General features: G+C 59.8%; 1 protein-coding gene across 4 annotated transcripts in view; it reads right to left on the bottom strand.

Annotated features, from left to right (window-relative positions):
• The window catches only part of SYT7 (synaptotagmin 7), a 60,674-nt gene that overhangs the window by 22,604 nt on the left and 16,810 nt on the right, over positions 1-21,260 (bottom strand). Inside the window, exons 2-6 of one of the 4 annotated variants that reach the window (XM_076001830.1) lie at positions 13,816-13,919; positions 9,428-9,507; positions 5,297-5,428; positions 4,171-4,395; positions 414-782 (exon numbers count right to left, since the gene is read on the bottom strand). In XM_076001830.1, coding sequence (XP_075857945.1) covers positions 414-782; positions 4,171-4,395; positions 5,297-5,428; positions 9,428-9,507; positions 13,816-13,919 — 910 coding nt within the window. The remainder of the gene's footprint in view (positions 1-413; positions 783-4,170; positions 4,396-5,296; positions 5,429-9,427; positions 9,508-13,815; positions 13,920-21,260) is intronic. The other 3 variants (XM_076001831.1, XM_012778282.2, XM_012778284.2) reach the window with 3 other exon arrangements.

Here is a 21,260-nt window from a genome sequence, read left to right as displayed (position 1 = left end):
CGGGATGGCTTTGGGGGAGGGGAAGGAGAGAGGTGGCAGGAGCACAGGGCAAGGCTGGCAGGGAAGCCAAGAGCATCCAGGGCTCGGCCGGGGAGAGGAGAGGTTTCAGGGACTTCAACAGCGTTGACTATTCTCCACTTAACTTTGGGAGGAAGGGGTGGGGTGGGTGGGGAAGGGGGTGACTTTCTCAGAGCCCTGGAGGCACCGAGGGGGACCTGGCTCGGAATCCTTCCATGGGGGGCTTCAGGCACAAGCCACAGAGGCTGAGGAGGGGGCAGCCAGAGTCTGCTTGGCTCCCTGCCAAGGAGATGGAGGGCCAAGAGGCTGGCACGGCCAGCTGCTCCCAAGGAGCCCTGGGGGGAGGAGGCTGGGTCGGGGAGGTGGGGGCCGGCCCGCTCAAGGGGAGGACTTACAGGAAGGATTTCATGTCCAAGCCTCGGTTTCGAATCTGCCCCACCACGTGGTCCCAGCTGCCTGGGTTGGAGCGGCTGCGGCCCCCGGCCGCCCGGTACTTGGAGCCGGCCGAGGTGCCCTGCCGAGCCTGGCCCCGGCCGTGGGCCCGGGGGTTGGTGCCCGGCGCCGAGCCCGTGTGGGCCTGCAGCTGGCCCAGGCTCTGGCTGGTGGTGGGCTGGCTGGGCGGCCGGCCCCGCTGGTGCTGGCTCAGCGGCTGCTGCAGGCTCTGCTGCCGCACCAGGGTGCGGGGGCGCTGGCATCTCGGCTCTCCCGTGGAGCTGGGGATAGACTCAAGGGTAGTGGCCGTGGACAGGGTGGAGTCCTCGAAACTTGGGGCAGGTGGAGGAGAGGAGAGAAAGGAGAAGCAGGTGAAGGGATCACAGTGGAGGAGAAAGAAGCCGAGCGCCAGGACGAGGAGGCCCCAGTGCAGGTTGCGCTCTGCCGGACCTCGCCAGGCCTCCATCGGAGTCGCCGCTGCTGCCGCCGCCGCCGCCACCACTGCTGCCCCCCTCTCAGGAGGCCGCGAAGCCCACCCTGCGGCCCCCGGGCTGGCCCTGCCCACCCTGCCCCCTGGCCCTGGCTCAGCTAGTGCCCAATACCTCCCGTCTGGGCCGCCCTCTCTGCAGGTCTGCGTGGCGCGAGCGCCGCGGCTGCGTGGTGAAGGCGGGTCCCGGGCCCTGCGGCTGCCTGTCAGGCGGGGACGGGAGGGTGGGGGAGCTGCCACCGCCCCTCCCGCTGTCTCGCTGGGGGCTCCAGCAAAGCCTGCCTCTGCGTTCTAGGGACTCCTGTCCTTTGGAGACAGGAGGAATCCAGGCCAGTGCCGGGCTGGCCTAGTAATCTCGGCGAGGCTGGGGAAGCCAGCAATTCCCACACGTTGTCCTCGGGGCTGAGGAAGTGGCCTGGGGCTCACAGACCTGCCTTGCGGCCAGGGTGGCCTCAGCACTCAGGCTGTGGAGCAGATACGTGCCCCCATCCGGGGTTCTTTGTTGTTTCTGAGGTCCGACATCCTCTCCTGGGACCCCGGGAACGTCCCCCGGTCAGAGGAGGGGAACAAAGAAAGAACGCAGATGAGGTGGGAGGTGGGCACCCGCACGCCAGGACACTCTGATGCATTTACAAGGGGGTGCCCAGCCCACAGGCCACTACCACCTCTGAAGGAAGCTGGGACGTGAGGAAGGGCAGGCAGGAGCCGGGATGTGGCCGGTCAGATGCAGTGCAGGCTCAGAGGGGCCTGGGTACTAACCCCATCTCTGCCACCTACTGACTGTGGGACTTTGGAAAAGTTACTCCACTGCTCTGGTCCCCAGTTTGTTCATCAGTAAAGTGGGGTTATAGAATAAGCCCTGAGCTGCCTCTGTCACAGGGCTGCCATGAGGACCTAATGAGGTCGGGCCCAGGGAGATGCCACGTTGGTAAGCACTCCCCATGCCACCAGAGGGAGTCAGAAGTTCCTGGTCTCCCACCGGGAAACTGCCTGCTTTGTGCACTGGCCAGAGATTTCACCATGTCCCGCAGGCAGGGCCAGGGCCTGGCTCTCACTGGAGTACCTCGGAGCTGAGCAGGAGACTGGGCTGAACAGCTTTGGGCGAGTGACTTCTCTTCTCTGGGCCCCAGAGTTTCCAACCTTCTCCTCCTCCTCCACTGTCCCTTCCCTCCACCTCCCAGTCCAGTGGTCTAGGGCAGAGGTTGGCAAACTGTGGCTTGTGGGCCTCATCTAACCCACCACTTGTTTTTGTAAATAAAGTTTTATTGGAACCCAGCCACTGGCATTAGTTTCCATACTGTCTGCGGCTGCTTTTGTGCTACAACGGCAGGGTTGAGTAGCTGTGCGAGAGGCCATATGGCTTGCGAAGCCTAAGCAATTCCCATCTGGCCCTTTACTGAGAAAGTTTGCTAACCTCTGGTCTAGGACCATGGGAGAAGGCCCCAGGGCCCTTGGGAGCCACTTTCACCACTACGACCAGAACCCAGCTTTGCTCACCCCCTGAGCCTACCTGGGAACCAAAAAACAAGTTAGACTACCCCTGCGGGCTGAGAGAGAGAAAGGGAGAAAATAGAGAGAGAGAAAGAGGGAGAGAGAGTCAGAGCATAGTAAAGAGAGAATGAGAGAAAGAGAGAGAAAGCAAAACGTGGCTGTAGCTGGGGTCTTGCAGGGGGTGGTAGCCTTGCCAGGCCTAGGCCCGGAATCAGGGGCTGCCACCAAGGGCAAGCCCAGGCCTGGCCGGCCAGGTGTGCCCATGGCTCCCCAGGGCGGGCCAAGGCAGAGGGAGGACAGCACGCTGGCGGCTGCCTCCTCCTCCTTGCTGACCTCATTTTGGTTTCCTATCACATCCAAAATTAGTCCAATTTACAACCTCTCAGTCACAGGAAACTAAAATTGGTTCCTCCAGGCCCAGAGCCAGCGAGGCACGGAAGCCTGGCCAGCCTGGAGACTGGCGGGAGCAGCCCGGGAGGGCGGGGCTGGGCTTGGCTCTCTGAAGGGGTGTGGGGCTTCCCTCTGGGACCCTCCTGAAGCCAGATGTTGGGAGCACTCAGCTGTGTGCACTGGAGGCAACGAGCAAGTGAGGTCTCAGCATGGTGGCCCTCAGTGGTCCCAATGGTGGCAACCACAGGTCTTCTGAAGAGAACCAGGAGAGCCCTAAGTGGAGGTGACAGAATGGCCCAGCAGCTAAGAAGGGGTCAGGGCTGTTGGCCTTTTAAGTGGGAGGCTGCTCCATTAGCCAGGAATGAGGCAGTTCCAACAACTGCAGATGGAACCTACATCCCAGGGACTGAGGATGGTCATAGCTCCAAGGATAAGGGCCTGGAAGGCCTGTGCTATGGGGAATTGGAGTTTCTAACAGCCAAGATGAGAATAAGGCTTTCCCCTTTCCCATGGGGAGGGACATCTGCGGGGAATAGGGGACAACCCTATGCCTATCTCCCAAGAGTGGGTGTGTTTGCCAAGCTCAGACAGCTGTGAAAGAGGGAATGCTTGTGCCTCACGTCCAGACTACCCTCTGACACCTGAACAGAGAAGCCAGCTGGGGCTCAGCCACCCAACCTCCAGGAACACGCAATCCCAGCAGCAGACGGTGGGGCAGCTCGATGACCAAGACGGGGACAGCCAGTGGGGATGGCTGAGATGCAGATGAGCCAATGGGGCTGCCCGAGGCTGTGCACAGGTGGCCTACACGACAGGTGGTGTCATGGTTCAAGCAAGCCTGGGACAAGCCAATGGAGTCGCCTGATGGTCAAAAATGGAATGGCTCAACCGCTGGGTCTAGAGCCATCTGCTGGCGGTAAGAGGGAAGGCCCGGTGGCTGATGAGAGGGCCAGCTCCCCAAGGATGGGATGGTCCAATGGCTGAACAACCACAGGCCTGCTGCCCACGGAGGGACGACCTGATGGCTGAGATGGGGCGGCTAATCAAAGAAGATGGGATGACCCAAGGATTGAAATGAAGCTGCCCTGGGGGCAGAAAATGGAATGACCTGGTCACTGGCAAAGGAAGAGACTGAAAGGGCAGCAGCCAGAGGCTGAAATGTGACACTGCATGGCTGAGTTGGTTGTGCCCGATGGCAAGGACAATGGGAGAAACTGGTGAAGGGATGGAATGAGCCAGGGGCCGAGGACGGCTCCCTGGGGGCAGCAGCGGGCATGCCGGGGTCCCGCTGCCCACCCTGGCGGGCAGGCCTGAGCTCGCGGCTCCGGCGGCCATGGGGCGCCATCACTCACTTGGACAAGTTGAGCTTCCCTGCGGCCAGGTGGCTCTGCACCGTCCGCCAGCGGCCTCTCCCCGCCTTGCCACCGCTGCCCGGCTCGCTGGGGGCAGCCCCGCCGCTTCTCAAGGCGTCCTCTCCGGGTGGCAGCACCGGCGCCGGCTTCTCCCCCAGCCGGCCTTCCCGCTCCACTGCCAGCCCCGCCGCGGCGGCCACTTTGGCGCCCGACAGGAGGGTGCCACTGGAGGCGTGCACGAGGCAGCCAGGCCAGAGGGGCACCGGGGGTGGCGGTGGGGGAGAGAGGGCAGGCCACACGTGGGGGTGGGGGTGGGAGAGGAGAAAGAACAATGACAGATAAAAGGAAGAAAGAGACAGTGAGAGAGGAGGAGGAGAGAGACAGACGGACAAGAGACAGAGAGAGAGAGAGAGACATCAGCACTGCAAATGGGTTAACAGCGGAGCCTGCAGAGAGGAGAGAGGGGGACCGGGCGGGCTGGGGGTCGGAGAACAACGCACCACGACAACGGAGGGGGGGCCCCTCCCCACCGCCTGGGGCAGGGGCGGCGGGGGTGGGGGGAGGGCAGCCACCTCCAACTCTATCCCACAGGACAACGAAGGGTTAACGACGGAGGAAGAGCGGGCTGTCCAGGCCAGGAGGCCCCCAGGCAGGGAGAAAGAGAAAGCCGTGTTAGTCAGAGTTCATCACCACCACCACCACCATCACCGCCACCACCGCCACGGACCACCGACCACCGACCACCGACCACCGAGCAGCCACGGCAGCAGCACACAGCGGGGAGGAAAAGGCGAGCCACAACCGGGAGGGAAGGACCAAAACGGGCAACCCCATCCTGACTGCAGAGGGCGGGCTGGGGCCCGGGGTGGGGGCCAGGCGTGGCTGCGGAGGGGGCTCTCCTGCGTGGCTGGCCCTGGGGGAGGGGCGGGGCGGGCGGGCAGGCAGGCGAGGGGCAGGAGGGGTTGCTCGTCTCCATGGCCAGCCTGCCCATGGGGTGGATGGGTGGGGAAGTCGGGGACAGGAGGAGAGAGGGAGTCAGGGGGCCAGGAGGCAGGTAGGGTGGAGGAGGGGAGGGGGTGTGCGCGGATACTCGGTACATATGATCAAACCAGGTAAAGTCACTCACTTGAGGGACAGTCGTGGGTCGCCATAAGGGGCGTAGGGTGAAATGTTTAGAATAAACTCCTTGGGAGGGTAGGAGCTCCATTTCTGCTGCACTGTGCTCTCATTGTTATTCCAAAAGTCTCTGTCTAGATCACTGGAGGGGCAGAGAGAGAGGGGAGAAAACAGGGAGATACAAGAAGAAACAAGAACTGCAAGTCCTGCGGGGGCAGAAGGGACCGGGACCCCGGGGCCGGGCACACAGAGGGCAGGGCTTCAAGCGTCTGCTCCTGCGGGAGGAAGAAAGGCAGGGGCACCGCACGGCCTGCGCCTGGCGCACGCGCACACACACGCGAGCACGCTCAAACACGCACGCACCCACTCGAGGGCCAGGGGAGCCGCGCAGAAAGGAGGCGAGCTGCAGGCGGCGGACCGGAGCCTCGCACCCGGGAAGCTGGTGGGAGAGAGAAAGGTGATGAGAGAGCGGGGCAGAGGGGAGAGGGGCTGGGGACAAGGCCTGGGGGAGGTGGGGGCGGTGGGGAAAGGAGAGGGTGCTGGTTTCTGGCTAGAGGGAGCTGAAAGGTAGATCAGACCCTGCTGCCAACTTGCTACCTCTCCTGGCCTCAGTTTCCCTGCCTGTCAAAGTTGGAGACTGGCTGTATTGTAGATCAGACCCTGCTGCCAACTTGCTACCTCTCCTGGCCTCAGTTTCCCTGCCTGTCAAAGTTGGAGACTGGCTGTAACTGTACGCCATCAGCTCACAGCGGGGTAGAAGCCCCAGTTCTGGAAGACCCACGGTTCTCCCCTCTTCAGTCTTCTCTCTACTGAGCCACTCCTGGGGCAGGCCCAGCTCTCGGCCTGCCTCCTCTGGCCTGAGTCGCCCCGGCCACCTCTGTGTGCTCTCCTGCTCCGGTGGACCCGGATGCAGCCTATGAATGACATTGGGAGACCTCAGCTGAGTTGGAGACCATCTCTGTTCACTGCAAATGGGGTGGCAGCGTCACCCCATTTGCAGCGGAGTGCATCCCAGGCCCCTGACTTTGCTTAGGGCATCACCAAAGTCACCAGGGGGCCCTTTAGTCTTTTGTCCTGGGGCCTGCGCGGAGGGAACCCCTTCTCTGGGGGGCCGATGGAGCACAGCCAGCCTCAGGCCCTGGGTGTGAACGTGGCCAGCATGCTCGGGCAGCTGCTCCCTGGGGCCCGGCCCTTTCCAAAGTGGAGCTGCTGGGTCTGGGAGGGACCCTCACGCTGGTCTCCCCAGCCCCTCCTGCTCTGTGACACGTTGCACTGCAGGAGCAGATGTGTTAAAAGCACAGAGAATACGGGTGGCAGAGGCCTCCCCAGGCAGAGGCAGGACCTGGAAACCCCAGGAGCCCGGGGCAAGGGCTCTTCCAGCTCGTCAGGCTACTGGGCCCCAAGGAGCTGGGCTGGGAGGACAGGGAGAAGAGAGGCTGCTCCCAGCCAAAGGACTGTGCTGGAAGGGGGCTATGCCCAAGCCATAGGACTGTTCCCACGGAGTAGGAGAAGGCGCTCCGGAAGGAGTGTTGGCCTGGAGTACGTGGAGGCTGCACGGCTGCTCAAGGCCAAGGTGAGGGTGGTGTGGGGAGGCACGCCCCCCCCCACCAGGACCAAGCAAACATGTTCTTGGGGGACCTGCTTTACGCCTTCCCGAGAGTTTGGAGAGTTTGACCTTGACCTTAGTTCTCAACCAGACTCAGGCACACAGGAGAGCAAGAGAGAAGCTGGGCTGCCACCACATGCCCAGAGACGGTGGCCCTGGGTCTCCCTGGTGTAGACAGCCTCTGTCTGTTGTCCAGCGTACACCTTGGAAATGCCGCATAGGGGACTCTGTGCACAGAGGTCAAAGCCAAAGCCCTGAACCAGCTCACAGGGGCAGTGGGGCTGGGGGTGAGGGAGTCAGGACAGGCCCCAGGGAACCTGCCCCCTTGACGAAAGACCCCATTCCCACCAAGGACATCTTGTGGTCTCCCTTCCCTCCCCACTCTCCAGCAGGGTGTCACACAAGGGTACAGATGGGACCTCTCTGTGTCAGGTGTAACAGAGATGGAGCAGGTAGGAAGCCTCCCTCGCCTGCTCCCTCCAGATCTCCAAAATCCAGGACCATCTAACCCTAGGTCTTAGAGAAGAATATCCACCCAGGGTCTTCACTGCCAGGCTGGTCTCCCACCCTGTGGTCCAAGAAGCTCCAGGGCCCCTCAGGTTTTCACTGTGGTACTGGAAAAAAGGATCTTTAATTAAAGAAATCTGGGAAATACTGGTTTCTTTACTGCAGGACTTCTCAGAGCCTTTAATGTGCCAAGGAATATCAGCACTGCCAAAAGGGAAACACAGTGTGCAGTGTTCCCCAAGCCTAGTTGGCCGTGGGATCCTTGGGACCCCTGGTCCATGGAATAGTAATCGTTTATGGGGCACAAGTGCTCTGAGGAACACAGTTTGAGAAGCACTGCTAAAGAACACAGCTTCCCAGAATCCTTGACAAGACGATCCCTCATGGAGGAGGTCTTTGCAACAGGGAGCTGTGTGGGAAGGAGGCTCTTCTCTGGCAAGAGGCAAAGGCCTGGGTACACGTAAACATGCGTGCAGGCTCCCTTCCCCCTGGCAGAGGGTCTGGCCGCCCAGCAGGGCCAGGGGCACAGCCACAGAGAGGCGAGCTGGACTGCCGCTGCCTCACTTTGTCTCAGAGAGCCCTCGTGGGCGCTGGTCCTAGCCTGGCAGAGCCCGCTGCCCGCCCTCCCCCCGGTTGGGAATCCTGTCTCCTCTCGTGGGCCCTTTCCAGGACTCCTGGCCCTGCCACGTGCACCCCTATCCAGGAGGGGTGTGGTCGCCTGGCAGACGGGGCCCCTGCCCTGGCCACTGGCTGTAATCGGCCTGGCCTGGAGGTGGCGGGTGCTGGGCTCCCCACATGGTCCCTCTCGCCTCCAGAAAGCCTGGGGCCCGCGCCGGGCAGCAGCCCCTGAGACCTGCCAGCTCTCGGCTTTGAAGACTGGAGAGTGTGCAACCCAACCCAGCTTCAAAGGCTCCCTGCAGCCTCCTCCCAGCCTCCTGCCCACCCCCAGCCTCGCCGGCCCGCCCCTCCACTCACCCCCACCCCAGACACATACCCGAAGCTTCTGTGAAGGCCCAAAATGGGTCAGCGTAAAGATGGAAAAAAGGGGAGGCCGAGGAGGGGCAGGGAGGGAGTCTCAGGAGTGGGGGTGGGGGGAAGGGAAGATGGGAAGAGAGGAAGGGAAGGAAGGCAAAAGACAAAGAAAGACAGAAAGACGGCACAGGGGAAGGGGGCAGAGGGGAGGGTGGGGTAGGGAAGCTGGGGCCTCGAGCTGAAGGTGGGGGCGTGGCTTCCACACAGGGCCCTTGGCAGCAGGCTGGCCTGGCCGGCTGGGATGGCAGCCACCTATCCCGCCGTGCCTTGGCCCGACAGCCTTCCAGTGAAACGTGGGCTCAGTAGAGAGGAAGGGGTTCACTGGCCAGTGGGCACAGAGCCCTCCAGCAGGAGCCTCTGTTCCCAGTGCCTGGGTCCCCTGAGTCCCCAGCCAGGTGGACAGAGGCTTCTCCTGGTGTCCCCCAAGGTGGGCAGCAGGGGAAGGATAACCTGCCATTTGAAGAGGGCTCACATTGCAAAGTGGAGGAACCTGGGCACTCAAAGGCAGCAAGACATGTGGGGAGGGCTGAGGGTGACAGGGGAGGGGCACACTCTCCCCAGCGCTCTGCCTCCCGAGTGGCCCAGCACTGGGGTCCCCAAGGTTTTTCTGCCTCTCCTTTCCAGGTTGCCCTCAAAATATCAGTGGGATTTGGGAAAAGACCGTGGGCCTGCTAGGAGGGGGACCCTGGCCTAGAAACAGGGGCCAGAGAAGAGCCTGGGTCCCCGGGGTGAGGGCTGGCTGGAGGGAGCTAGGGTGAGAGCATCCAGAAGGAGGGGCAGGGACTTTGGAACACCATGAGGGTCTGGGGCACAGGCAGAAAAGGGGGCCCCGGAGCTAACGCAGGGTGTGGGGAGGGTGTGGGGGCAGTGAGCACGGCACCAGGGTGTGGGAGGAAAATGAGTGTGTGGCCACATCTGTGGGGCCGGGGGAGAAGGGGCTCCTCCCACCTGGGCTGCCTGTGTGTCCCCACCCCAAACTGGCAGCCTGGCACCTACTTGATGGCCTTCTTCTCACTGCGCCCACGCCCCGAGTCTGGCGTGCCCACCGTCTCCAAGGAATTCTTGTAGCGTTTGCCCTGTGGAAACAGCACCAGGGTCACTGCTGGGGGACATGCCCACACCCTCCCCACCCAGCCCTGGAACAAGGACCCCAGGGGAGAGGGGTAGACAGGGGTCTAGCCTTGGCAACAAGGCCCATCGATGCCTGTTTCCGGTCGGCAGCTCCTGGACCCCACAGGGTGCTGGTACCTGCCCCGCCCCTCGATCTGCGCCTTGTCCCTGACCTCCAGGGATGAGGTCCCTCCTGTCTGCCTATCTCCTGGGGCTCTGGCCTGGCTCCCAGAAACACAGTTCCCTCTGCCACGGACAGACGGCTCTCAGGCGCCTCGCCACGTCACACTGTCCACGTCACCACCCCCAGATGGTGGGGGTGGCATCCTGCAGGGCAAGGTTGGCAGCGGCCAGTGATGTGAGCGGTGGGGGCGGGGAGAAGGCCACGAGCCCATTCCTGCCTGGGGCTGTGTCCATCACCGTCTGGGGGCTCCCTGGGGGTCCTTGTGCCTTGTGCCAGAGGGGTAGGGGCAGGGCGTTTTGGGGAAGGCAGTCTTAGGAAGAGCGGCACGGACTCTGAGGCAAGTGGGGGGCAGTGTGGGTCCCTGGACAGCCCCCCAGAGTCCCTCACACCAGCAGGAGGAGGGCGAGGGGGCAGGGCAGGGGGCAGGGCAGGGGGTGGCACTCCCGGTCCTCCAACTGGAGGAAGGGCCGTGGCTGCAGCGGCAACCGGGCCGGCTGCTGGGAAGGTGAGCACCATTCACCTTCTCAGTTTGGGTTTCTAAATATAGCTCCTGCGGAGCCCAGCCCCATTAACATTCCTGGCTGCCACCAAGTGTCCTCATGCGCACCATGGGCCACCGGCCTGGGCCAGGCCCAGGGCTGATGCAGGCCATAGGGGGCTAGGGGCTCTGCAGGGGCGGAGGCTGCCCCCAGCCCACTCTCCTAGTGGGCCCTGGCCTGCCCCTTCCCAGCCGAGCAGGAACACGCACACATGCACACATGCACACACACGCTCCTGAACGCCTCCCCAACATCCTGTCACGTGCACCAACACCACAGCCACAACAGTCAATTATTCTATCGTCCTTAAAGCAAAATAAGAGCCGCCACAGCCATGTTCCCTGACGCTCCTGCCAGCTGCAGCCCTGTCCCGGCACGGGAGCTGTCTAGGAAGATCGCCAGTGGAGCGCCCAGAAGGTGCGGGTGGCGGCCCCTACGTCTCAGGGGCGCCTGGGTCTTGGCTCAGCAATACCATACATCCTGTGTCACCCTGGCCAAGTCCCTTCCCCTCTCTGGCCTCTTCTTCCTCATTTCTGAAATGGTATGGAACCTGGTACCAGACAGTTCTCAAAAGTCAACTGGAAGTGTCCCCTCTATTCCCGGCTCACCCTGGGGTCTGGGGCCCCGCTGCTGCCTCTCAGCCAGAACTTTAAATGTTAAGCTACAGAGATGCTGCACCCTCTGGGTCATGAAAGCTGCCCACTCTCAGCTCTGTCTCTGATCCCTCCCGTCACTACCCAGAAGTTCAAATCTCAAACAATTTGCCCAGTTCCGACTGGGAAGATCGGGGCAGAGCTGCAGCGCCACTCCACGGTGGCCAAGGGCTCCCTCCGGCAGGACCCTCAGGCAGGAGTCCAGGCCCCACTATTCTCCAGCACTCACGCAGTGGGGGCAAGGTGGGCCCTGCCGAGGGCACCCCCAGTGCTGGCCTCCCCGCTCCTCCTCCTTTCTGTTCAGCACCCTCTCCTAAGGCTGGCCAGCTGCCCCTTCCCCAAGGCTGCGTGGGCGTGGGTCAGCCTCCCCGGCTTCACCGGGGCATTCTGGGAGCTTCTGCCTGCCCCCCTTCCTTGCACAGCTTAGAGAACCTCCCCCTCTGGCTGTGCCTATCACTCTGCAGCAGGAACTGGGGTACTATGGGGACAGGGACCAGGCCAGGACTTGATGCCAAGGGCAGGGGACAACACGGGAAACCCACGCAGGGTCCAGGTGACATTAGGCAGCTCCAGAGGAGCCCGATACTACCAGCCTGCTTATCAGAGCGGGGGTAGCCAGGCTGATCCGGAAAAAGCCAGCTGGAGATTAAGGAAGTTATTAATGTTTGGAAATGGGATCTGGACTGTCAGCGTATCACGTCACCGCTGCTGAGGGGACAGGCAGGCAAGGAGAGCCCAGTAACCGTGGGTGTGTGTGTGGCATTTTAAAGTCCCTTCCATGGAGCAAGGAAACAGCCTGGGCAAAAAGCTTCCTGGCTTCTGGAACCCATGGGGCCAGGGAGAGGGGGTAGCAGGGTTTAGGTGGCTGGGGTAAAAAACGTTCTATCAAGAGCAAGTCCAGAGGGGCAGATTGGTCTGGACCCTTGGGGGGGCACCTGGCTGGGGACTGGGGGTAGGAGCTGGGACCAGGGAAGAGGCTGGTTCTACATCTCTCAGCTCCCAAGGTACTTCCTGCACTGACAGCCCCATTACAAAAGCTGTCATCTTTGAGCTCCTCTCCTCAGGCCCTGCCCCCGATCAGAGGGGAGTGGGAGTGGAGGTGGGGTAGGGGCCAGCTGTACCCTGGTCCCAGTCCTGGAAGGAATCTCTCACCACGCACACACACACGCACACGCAGGGGGTGATGCACACAGGTGACTGCAGCACGTATGCAGCAGAGGAGGCCAGGACAGCGGGGCAGACCTCAGCATCAGCTCACACAGGGATCCAATGAGACGATCAGGGGTGAAAAGACGCACGCACACTGCACCAGTGCCACCAAAGGCAACACACTCAGCACAAGACATCACAGGCGCACACACTCACGGGGTCGCCAGCAGTGCCTGCTCGCACAACCTTCTTCCCCTGCCTCCAAACACACAGACAGCAAGGCAGCCGAACGGGCCCTGCAACAAGACGCACAGGGCTGCAGTGTACACGCAGCCACGCCCACAGCCTCTGAGGACACTCACGCGCCACCATGCACGGCCAAGCCCCCTCCACCACCTCCCCTGAAATTCTGAGACAGTCGCAGACACAGGGTTACCCGGGAACAATGTAGGGGAGCCAGCCTAGTCCCACACACCTGCAGGCACGGCCAGGGCCAGGCCACACACATGCTCGCTCCCACGTGGAGTAGGGCTGGTCTTCTCTACGGCTGCCTTTAGAGGGGTCCGAGCTGCCTTTAGCTCAGCGCCCCCATGGGCCGGCTGCTGCAGGCCCCAGTCTGCCTTCCTTGAAGGAGGCGTGCTGGGTTACAGCCATCGTGGGTCTTTCCCACAGGTCCCTCACACGACCCCAAAACCCTTTCCTAGGGGTGTCTGTTCTTTTCCTCTTCCAGAGGAGTGGAGCACGAAGCCTCCCCCCACCCCGGGCCACGGCCCTCACCCCTTGTTTTTATGGCCGCTATGTGGCTGGGCAGGGAGAGAATGGGGTCCCCAGATGTGGCACGTTGTCCCCACTCCCAGCGGGCTCAACCCGGGGAGGGAGGATGCCTGCCAGTGACTTTTCTTGCCTGGCCCCAGCAAAAGGCCCCGCACCCCCAACACCTGCAGGACTATCATCGGGGGTGCCCCCTGCATCCCCCAAAGTCCCACCGCGCCTCTGGCTGGGGGGCAGGACGCTGGATGAGGGGACGGAGGCGGGGGTCTTGCGCAGCGCGGGCGGCCCTCCGGGAGCTGCAGGCAGCGGGCGGCGGGCCCGGCTCCCCCTCCCGGCGCCCTCGAGTGATGAATGTCCCTCCTGACGTCTCATTACTTATTGATGGTCTAATCCTGCTCGTTAATTCCCCAGCCCTCGTTAAAAATGAAAAGAAGCCGTTTGTGCTTGTACAAACCCAGAGAAGCACGATGAATGTGCGGACGGCAGGGGGCGGGGCGGGAGGTGCCTCCTCATTGGCCAGGAGACCCGGCCCGGCCACGCCCATCGGGGCAGGGGCGGTGGAGAAGGGGCGCGGTGCCGGTTGGGGGGGCGGGTTCTCCGCCTGCGCCCCTGTGCCTGCGGATCTTACGCTGGAGGTGGGGCGTGTGCGTGCATGTGTGGCGTGTGTGTGTATGTGTGTGCGGGTGTGTGTGTGTGTGTAGTTTCGAGTGTGTGTGTGTGTGTGTGTGTGCGTGTGTAGTTTCGAGTGCGCGAATGCCTACGATCCCCAAATCTGCCCCCTAGGTGAGTGGCTCAGCCAGGACCCAGGCAAACGCAGGCAAACGTCTGCGAGCCTGCAGTCTGAATTTTTCCGGAAGTGCGCCTATGTGGGCAGGTGGATCATCTGCCTGTGTAACGGAGAGAATTCACGACCCTGTAATTATGGGGGGGCGGGTGCAGGGCCAGGCCCCGCCCCCCAGGGGCCCTCAAGAGCCTCACCAGTTTGCGCTGACACCAGTGGCAGAGGCCGCAGAGGACGACAGTGACGCTAAGGCTGACGGTGATGATGGCAGAGACCAGCAGGACATCGCGGGTGGGCGCCCCTGGGGAGGACACGCACAGGTCAGACCCTCAGTGGCCAGGGCCAGCCACCCTCCCTCAGCCCAGCACCCGGGAGAACAACCATCCTACCCTTCAATCTGGCCCTAACTCTGGGAGCTGCAGACCCGGGTTCTACTCTCAGCTCTGCCTTGTCAGGTGAACTTGGGGAGTCCCTTCCCTTCTCTGTGCCTCAGTTTTCTCATCTGTAAAAGGGGGGAATTGCACTGGTTGGTGTCTTTCTCCTGGTCTCTCCTTGGATGGACCCTATATGGGCCCAGTGGATCTGTGCCATCCTCCAAACATGACACACTCAAAGGGAGAGGCCAAATGTGTCCCTTAGCTCAGCCAGACTTTACCATGTCCATCAAATCCCTCTAAAGGGGCCACTGCTTCCGCATGGCCTTCATGCCCAACACTCTTCCATCCCCTGCCCCTGCCCCTGCCCCTGCCCCACATAATCTGAGCCATAACTCCAGTGAAATTTGCCCCACGGGTTATTATTAGACCCCACAGTCCCTCGGAGAACATCTGCCTCATGGGCACTAACAGACCCTCTTAAGTGGTGGCCAAGACTCAGACAGCCACATGTGTAGTCAAGGGGAACTTCTGGAACCCTCTGACCGGCTGTTGCCCCATTTAGCTCAGCTTTCCTTGGGCTGCAAGCCCACCCACTAGCCTCTGCACATCTCTGCCTCCCCCACCCCTCACCCCTGCGTGCACGGGTCCTGCCTACCTGCATTGTTTGTAATGCCCTACATGCTCCTGGGCTCTACCTGGTGGCTTCCATCCCGAGTGCCGAGGGGCCGTGTATTTCAGGAGTGGAAACCTTGCCACCCTCACGAACAACGAGACCTGCCCAGGGAGGAAACTCCCAGGCTTGTGTCCAAGCCCTGCCTCTTCCTAGCTGTGTGGCTGTGGACAAGTGGCAGAAGCACTCAGTCCCCTCCTCTGCCCATGCGGGTTAGACCTCCTCCCCGGCCTTCCTCACCCGGGCTGTAAACATTGGCCCAAACCAAAGGTAAGGAAGGCAGAACTTTGACCAAAAATTGTCTTGCGAGGGGAGCAAGTTGGGGGAGACTGGCAGGGATCACATGCACACTGTATATCCGTGCGTGCGTGCTGGGTGCGTCCTGAAGTCACGGAGACGCTGTTTATTTACGGAGGCGCCTGCGTGGGCTTTCGGTGCCAGTGATCATGGTAATTAAGAGTTGATGCTATCTGTTTGGTCCTGGTTCCTGCGGTTTGAGCTTCTGCCTCCCTTCCTTTCCCAGTTTCTCTTGCTTGGCCCTTGGGGCCTCATGGAGGAGGGCCCAGTGGTCACCCCCAGCTCTCAGCTGGGCTCTCTCCCTCACCTGGGGCAGCCAGAATCCTCACCTCTCCCTTCCTAACTTCCCCGGCCTCCTCAGTATGGGGAAAGGCCAGCTTCTGGGGGGGGGGAGGACCTGTCCACCTGCCAGGCCAAGTAAGCCTCCTCCTGTACCAAGTCGGGAGCCTCAGGCCCCCAGAAGTTCCCGCACCAAGCTCACTGTCAACCTCAGGGCCCACAGCACCTCTGAGCTCCGACCTGAACCACCTGCAGACACCAAGGTCCTGCCCCTCCGTCCCGCAGCCTAAGGAGCACAGCTCTGCAAGGCTGGAGCAGCCATGCTGCCAAAGTCCCCAGGCTAAATGGGAGGCCCAGGCCTGTGACCTCCAGGCTACTAGGGAGTGTGGGGGCGGGGCACACCACCAGGGCCCAAGGCTTAGTGAGGCCTATGGTAGAGCGATGGGTGAATGTGCCTTTTGGGCGTGGGGCCTGCACTTTCCCCAGCTTTCCCCGGAGGAACCTGCGTGGTCCCATTGGAAGGGTTATGGGTGCCTCCCACACCTTCCTTTGTTGAATTCACAATTTTTTTTTTTAGACAGCGTCTCTGTTGCCCAGCCTAGCTCACAGCAACCTCAAACTCCAGGCCTCAAGCAATCCTTCTGCCCCAGCCTCCCGAGTAGCTGGGACTACAGGCATGCGCCACCAGCCACCATGCCCAGCTAATTTTTTCTATATATTTTTAGTTGTCCAGCTAATTCCTTTCTATTTTTTTTTTTTTTTTTTTAAGTAGAGACAGGTTCTCGCTCTTGCTCAGGCTGGTCTGGAACTCCTGAGCTCAAACGATCAACTGCCTCGGCTCCCAGGGTGCTAAGATTACAGGCGTGAGCCACCTAGCTCGGCTGAATTCACTTTTAAATAATGTAAATTCCATTCTTATGCTGAGCTTTCATCAACTACTATTTATTAATATTAAGAATCTACTGTGGGGGTTGGGGAGGTGAACAGGCCCTACCCACAAGGCACGATGACCATTCAAACAGGGAAGACAGGCAAGAATTCAGCTAATTATTTCCTAGCATGTCAGGTGCCCAGAACCAGCAAATAGCAGGACACCCAGCCCAGGCCTCGAGACCCCAAAAGACCCAAGAAAAGACCCAAGTGCATTGTACCGCCTCTGCCTCTCAATAGCTTGGACAAGTGTCCTACCCACTCCGTGTCTCCATTTTCTGCTTTATACAGTGAAGATAATAACGGCACCCACCCCATGGGGTGGTTGTTAGCACTCAATAGATGGGTACAACTACTATGGTGTTGGCGTTAGTTTTATCTCGGGCATAAACAAAGGGCTCTGGGAGCACAAATGAAGACGCGATCAATCTTGCCGGACTAGGGAGCTGCCTGGGAAAGCTCCCCTGCAGAGGGGGTGTTTGGTGTGGCCTGAGGATGAAGTGAGGTGAAGACAGGGTACCCTGGGCAGAGGGAATGGAGCAAAGTGGTACAGACCAGCTGGGGAGGAGAGGGAGCCTGATGGGGAAGGGGTGTATCTGTCAGACGGAGGGGCTTGTTTTGTTCTGCAGACCATGGGAGCCATGGAAGGTTGTTGAGCAGCAGAGGGGCAAGATCAGCAGGTGTTGGCAAACTCAAGATCTAGTAGCTATGGAAGGAGGTTAGTTGGAGGCCACAGCTATATTCCAAGTGGGCTCCTCCGCCCCGGTGCCCTCTCCACACTCCCCCTCCCCCACATACTCCTTGGCCATGGGGCAGTTCTCCAAGGGATCACTCCAACAGAACTCCCTCTTCTCTTTGTCAAACAAGATGCTTTTCAAAATGCAATCCTCAACCCCTGCTGTAGGCCAGAGAGTCCTTGGGGACAGAAGCCTGTCAATCCCAGAAACCAGTTTGAGACACTCTGAAAGGTCCCCAGAAACACAAGGGAATACTCATCTTAAGAAACTGGCATTCTGTGGGCACGGCAGAATGCGCCGGGGGCTTGGAGTCTGGGAGAACTAGGCTGAGGCCCTGTTCCAGCCATCAACCAGCCATGTGGCCGAGGGCAAGGCACTCAGCTCTCAGATATCAGTGCCTTCATCTGTGGAAGAGCCGACCCTTCCTTGCTAGCTGATAAGCCACGTGCTCCAGGTGCTCCACATGCAGTAACAACTTAGTCCTCACAACAGCAACCAATATAAGCATCAGGAGTTGTCCCCATTTTACAGATGGGAAAACTGAGACACACAAGAGTCAAATACCATTATCCAAGGTCATTCGCCTAGTAAGTGGGGGAGCCAGGGCTTGAACCCAGGAAGTCTGCCTCACAGGGCACACACCTTGCCTTGACATCACACCAACGACACAGGTGGGTGGTTGGTGGTTTTCAAAGTGTGCTCTTTGGAACCCCTAGGGCTGCCTGGACTCTCTCAGGGGCTGTGGAGGTGGGTGCTGAGTAGATAAGGCCGTGACCCCTCAAGCCCCCTTCAACCAGAGCAGCACCATTTCTCTCTGTTTCACATCCTGAGCTTCTGTAGAAAATCCCATTTGAAGAAGGAGATATTGCTAAGGAAAGTTAAACCCCTTTGGATTGGTGACTCTAGGGTCCCCTGCAATGTGGGTGGATGGTGTCATCTTCCAGGCAGCTAGATCCCCCCAGACCCCTCTGCATCCCTCGGACGGCCCTGGAAGGCAGAGTGAAACAAACGCTTGCCACTGCAAATTGCACTGACGCTGTGAGTAAAAGTGACATGGTGTCCTCGGCCAGCATGCCCTCAAGTGATGCTGCCATCAAGGGGTGCAAGCGTGTCTTCACCTGCTAGCCAGAGTGAACTGCGTTCCCTGTGCACAGAGTCACCGTGTCTCCAGCTGGAAGGGACCTCAAAAGTCACGGAGTCCGGTCAGGCCCATGGCTGCATACCTTCCCCTGGGTGGCCCTTTTGGTGACAGGGGGCAGGAAGCAGAAGGCAGACCCTCTGTGACGGGCATCATCAGGGAGGGCCACCGTGCCTGGCACTCAGCCGAATCTGTCTCCCTAGAACTTTCCCCCGTGGTCCTGCGCCTGCCCTCCGGAGCTGCCGGGAACAAGCCGGCTGCCTCTGCCACATGACAGGCCTCCAAATCCTTGCCGACAGTTCTCATGTCCCCTTCAAGTCTTCTCCAGGCAAAGTTGCCTCAGCCCTTCTAACCCTTCCTCAGATGACATGCATGGTTTCAAGTCCCCTTATCGTCAGCATATTAACATTTGGGGAAAGAAAATATTGCAGCCCTCGTCAGCTTTTTGACAGGGCTGAGTTCCACAACCCATCTTTGGGCAGAGGAGACATCCTGGGTCCCAGGGGGCGAGACACAGACAAGGGCAGACAGATGACCTCGGGAGACCTGGGAGGTAGGGTGAGCCAGGAGCCAGGAAGAGCTGGGCCTCCTGGGTCCAATCCCAGCATGTCCGGGGAGTGAGGTGTGAGCTCAGGAATGCCGCTGCCCCTCTGCCCAGGCCTGCACCAGGCACGCCGGCTGACTGGACCTCAGGATTAGGGATCCAGCTGAGTCCTGTGGGTAGAGCCGGTGGCCCTGACCATGCCTCCCCTTGAGCATGTCACCTCCACGAGGACAGGGCTTGATTTCCTGTTCACCACTGTTTTCCCAGCATCAAAGATGGAGCCTGGTATATAGCAGGTGCTCAATAAATGCTTGTTCAAAGAATGAAGGAGGAGGAATCACAGGCCCTTAGCAATAAGGATAATAATAGAGGCTTCCACTTATTAAACACCTACTGTATACCACACTACAGGGTCCCTGAAGACAGGGGCTATATCTGCCTTGCTCACTGCAGTCTATGCTGTGACAAGCTCAGTGTCTGACACACAGGAGCTGCTCAGCAAATATTTGTTGAATGTTCAGTGCTTGCATATGCTATCTCATTTGTCACCCAAATGAGATGGAAGAGAAAAGACGGAAGAGGCTGCAGTGATGAGTTTCACACACACGCACACACACACACACACACACACACATGCAAGGCCCCTTCTTTTCTTCCCTCATGCCCACTTTTGCCTGACAAACTCCTGATTTTTCTAGACCGAGATGAAAACACCTCCTCCACGAAGCCTTCTTTAATCTGCCACGTGGGAATTAATTTCTCCTGCCTCTGAGTTCCCATCACACCAGGCCCGCATCCTTCTTTTAGAGTGCGGTGATTAGTGCCAAACTAATTCTCCGGAGTCAGACTGCCTGGGCTCGAATTCTGGCTCTGCTTCTTCCGAGCCCTGTGACCTAATCACCGCATGCCTTGGTTTCCCTATCTGCAAATGGGGGCTATTAATAGCACAGGTCTCATGGGACTCCTGTGAGGTTTAAGGGAATTAGTGTGGATAATGCACTCAGCACAGTGCCTGACACAGAATAAGTGGGCAATAAGCGCTCGCTATTATCACGGCATTGCCATGTCGCGCCCTGTATTAGAGATATCTGGGACACCGAGTTGGCACTCCATGAGTGTTGAACGAAATACTGAACTGGATACACTCTAGTTTTCCCCACAAGACAGCAGAGGTCAGAGGTCACATCTCACTCTGTGCACCCCCAACCTCCCGCCCCAGGGCTGGACCAGAGCGAGCACGGGGAGCACTAAGGTATCGAAGGGGGGCTGAGGCGTGGGGACGTGGGGTGGGGGCGACAGCGGGAAGCCAGGCTGGGCCTCAGGTGTGAACTGCAGGCCCCACTCAGTCCCTCGCCAGGGCTCTGCCCCACTCCCAACTCCTTCTCATCTCCTCAGCAAGCCATGATTTATGGATGAGCAGAATCAAACAGGGCCGCTGGCTGCTCGGATGCCCCGGGGAGCTGCGGAGAGAGAATGGAGTTCTGAGGGTAGGCTCACCAGCTGCCCGGGGCCAGGGGACAGGAGCGGAGCCATGCACACAGGCCACAGACACGGACACCCATGGCTCACACGCACATGCACATACAGGAGCCACGGACACTCACCCCTGCACGGACACCCATGGTCATGTATATATACACACACATACACGCACACACAACCACGGCCATGGCCACGAGCAGATGCCTAGCCCACTCTGGATTTCTTTCCTCATGAATTTGCCATCATTTGTCTGCTCAAATTCTGTCTGTACTTCTGAGGCAGAACAGTGGGACGTGCAGCAGACTTGAAGGCAGATGACCTGGGTTCACGTCCCAGTCCTGCCTGCTCGGTCACGTGACTCAGGGCAAGGGACAGGTGCTTTATCTGGAAGCGATGACAATGCCCCCGACCTCCTCTGCTGGGGTGCCGTCCCCATTTCACAGGAGAAGAAACTGAGGCATGGAGAAGGAAAGGCACTTGAGTTTGTCCTTTCCCACCATGTTAGTTAGCACTCATTTCCCAGGAAAGCTGGGCCTTGGCCTTGGTGACAATGTTCTGTAACGTGTGACGCTGCACAACCTAGCCACACCCAGCTGTCCTCCTCCCCACAAGCAGGTCGACCCCTCCACACTCACGAGGCTTTGCATAAGCTGTTCCCTCTGCCTGAAACACCTTTCCTTCTCTGTCTTCAAGGTGTCCTGACAAAGATGGTCTTCATTCGCTCCCACAATCCTTTCTGCCTCTTTGGTAACTATGACAATTCACCATTTTGGGTTAATAATTAGCTCTTCCTATGCCTTATCCCCACTGGGAGCATCTGGGGGACTGAGACTCATCTCTGAAGCCCAAGCTCTGGTACACAGGAGAGGCCAGATAAGTAGCTGTTAAACAAATTCATGAAACTACTCAAGGCTCCAGGTAAGCCCACCTCCTCCAAGAAGCCCTCCCCAATGACAGGCACTCACCACAGTTTCTTCCTTCTCCAAACTTGACCATCCCTCCAGTCCCCTTTACTTAGGGGGGTACACCTGTCCCCCAAGTAGGGCCAATGAGGTGATATCCTGTCTCCCCATTGCTCAGGGTGTCCCACAGCCTGCAGCCCAGGCAGGTCACAGATCAGAGAAGCCACTGGAAATCTAAAGAGCACACAGGCTCTTCCCCCGAGAGTTCACTGCTCTTACACTCCCT

This window comes from Microcebus murinus, chromosome 4 (genome assembly GCF_040939455.1).
Source record: "Microcebus murinus isolate Inina chromosome 4, M.murinus_Inina_mat1.0, whole genome shotgun sequence".
Taxonomy (NCBI): domain Eukaryota; kingdom Metazoa; phylum Chordata; class Mammalia; order Primates; family Cheirogaleidae; genus Microcebus; species Microcebus murinus.
The sequence above is the reverse complement of the archived record's forward strand: the minus strand, read 5'-3'. Positions and strand labels throughout refer to the sequence as shown.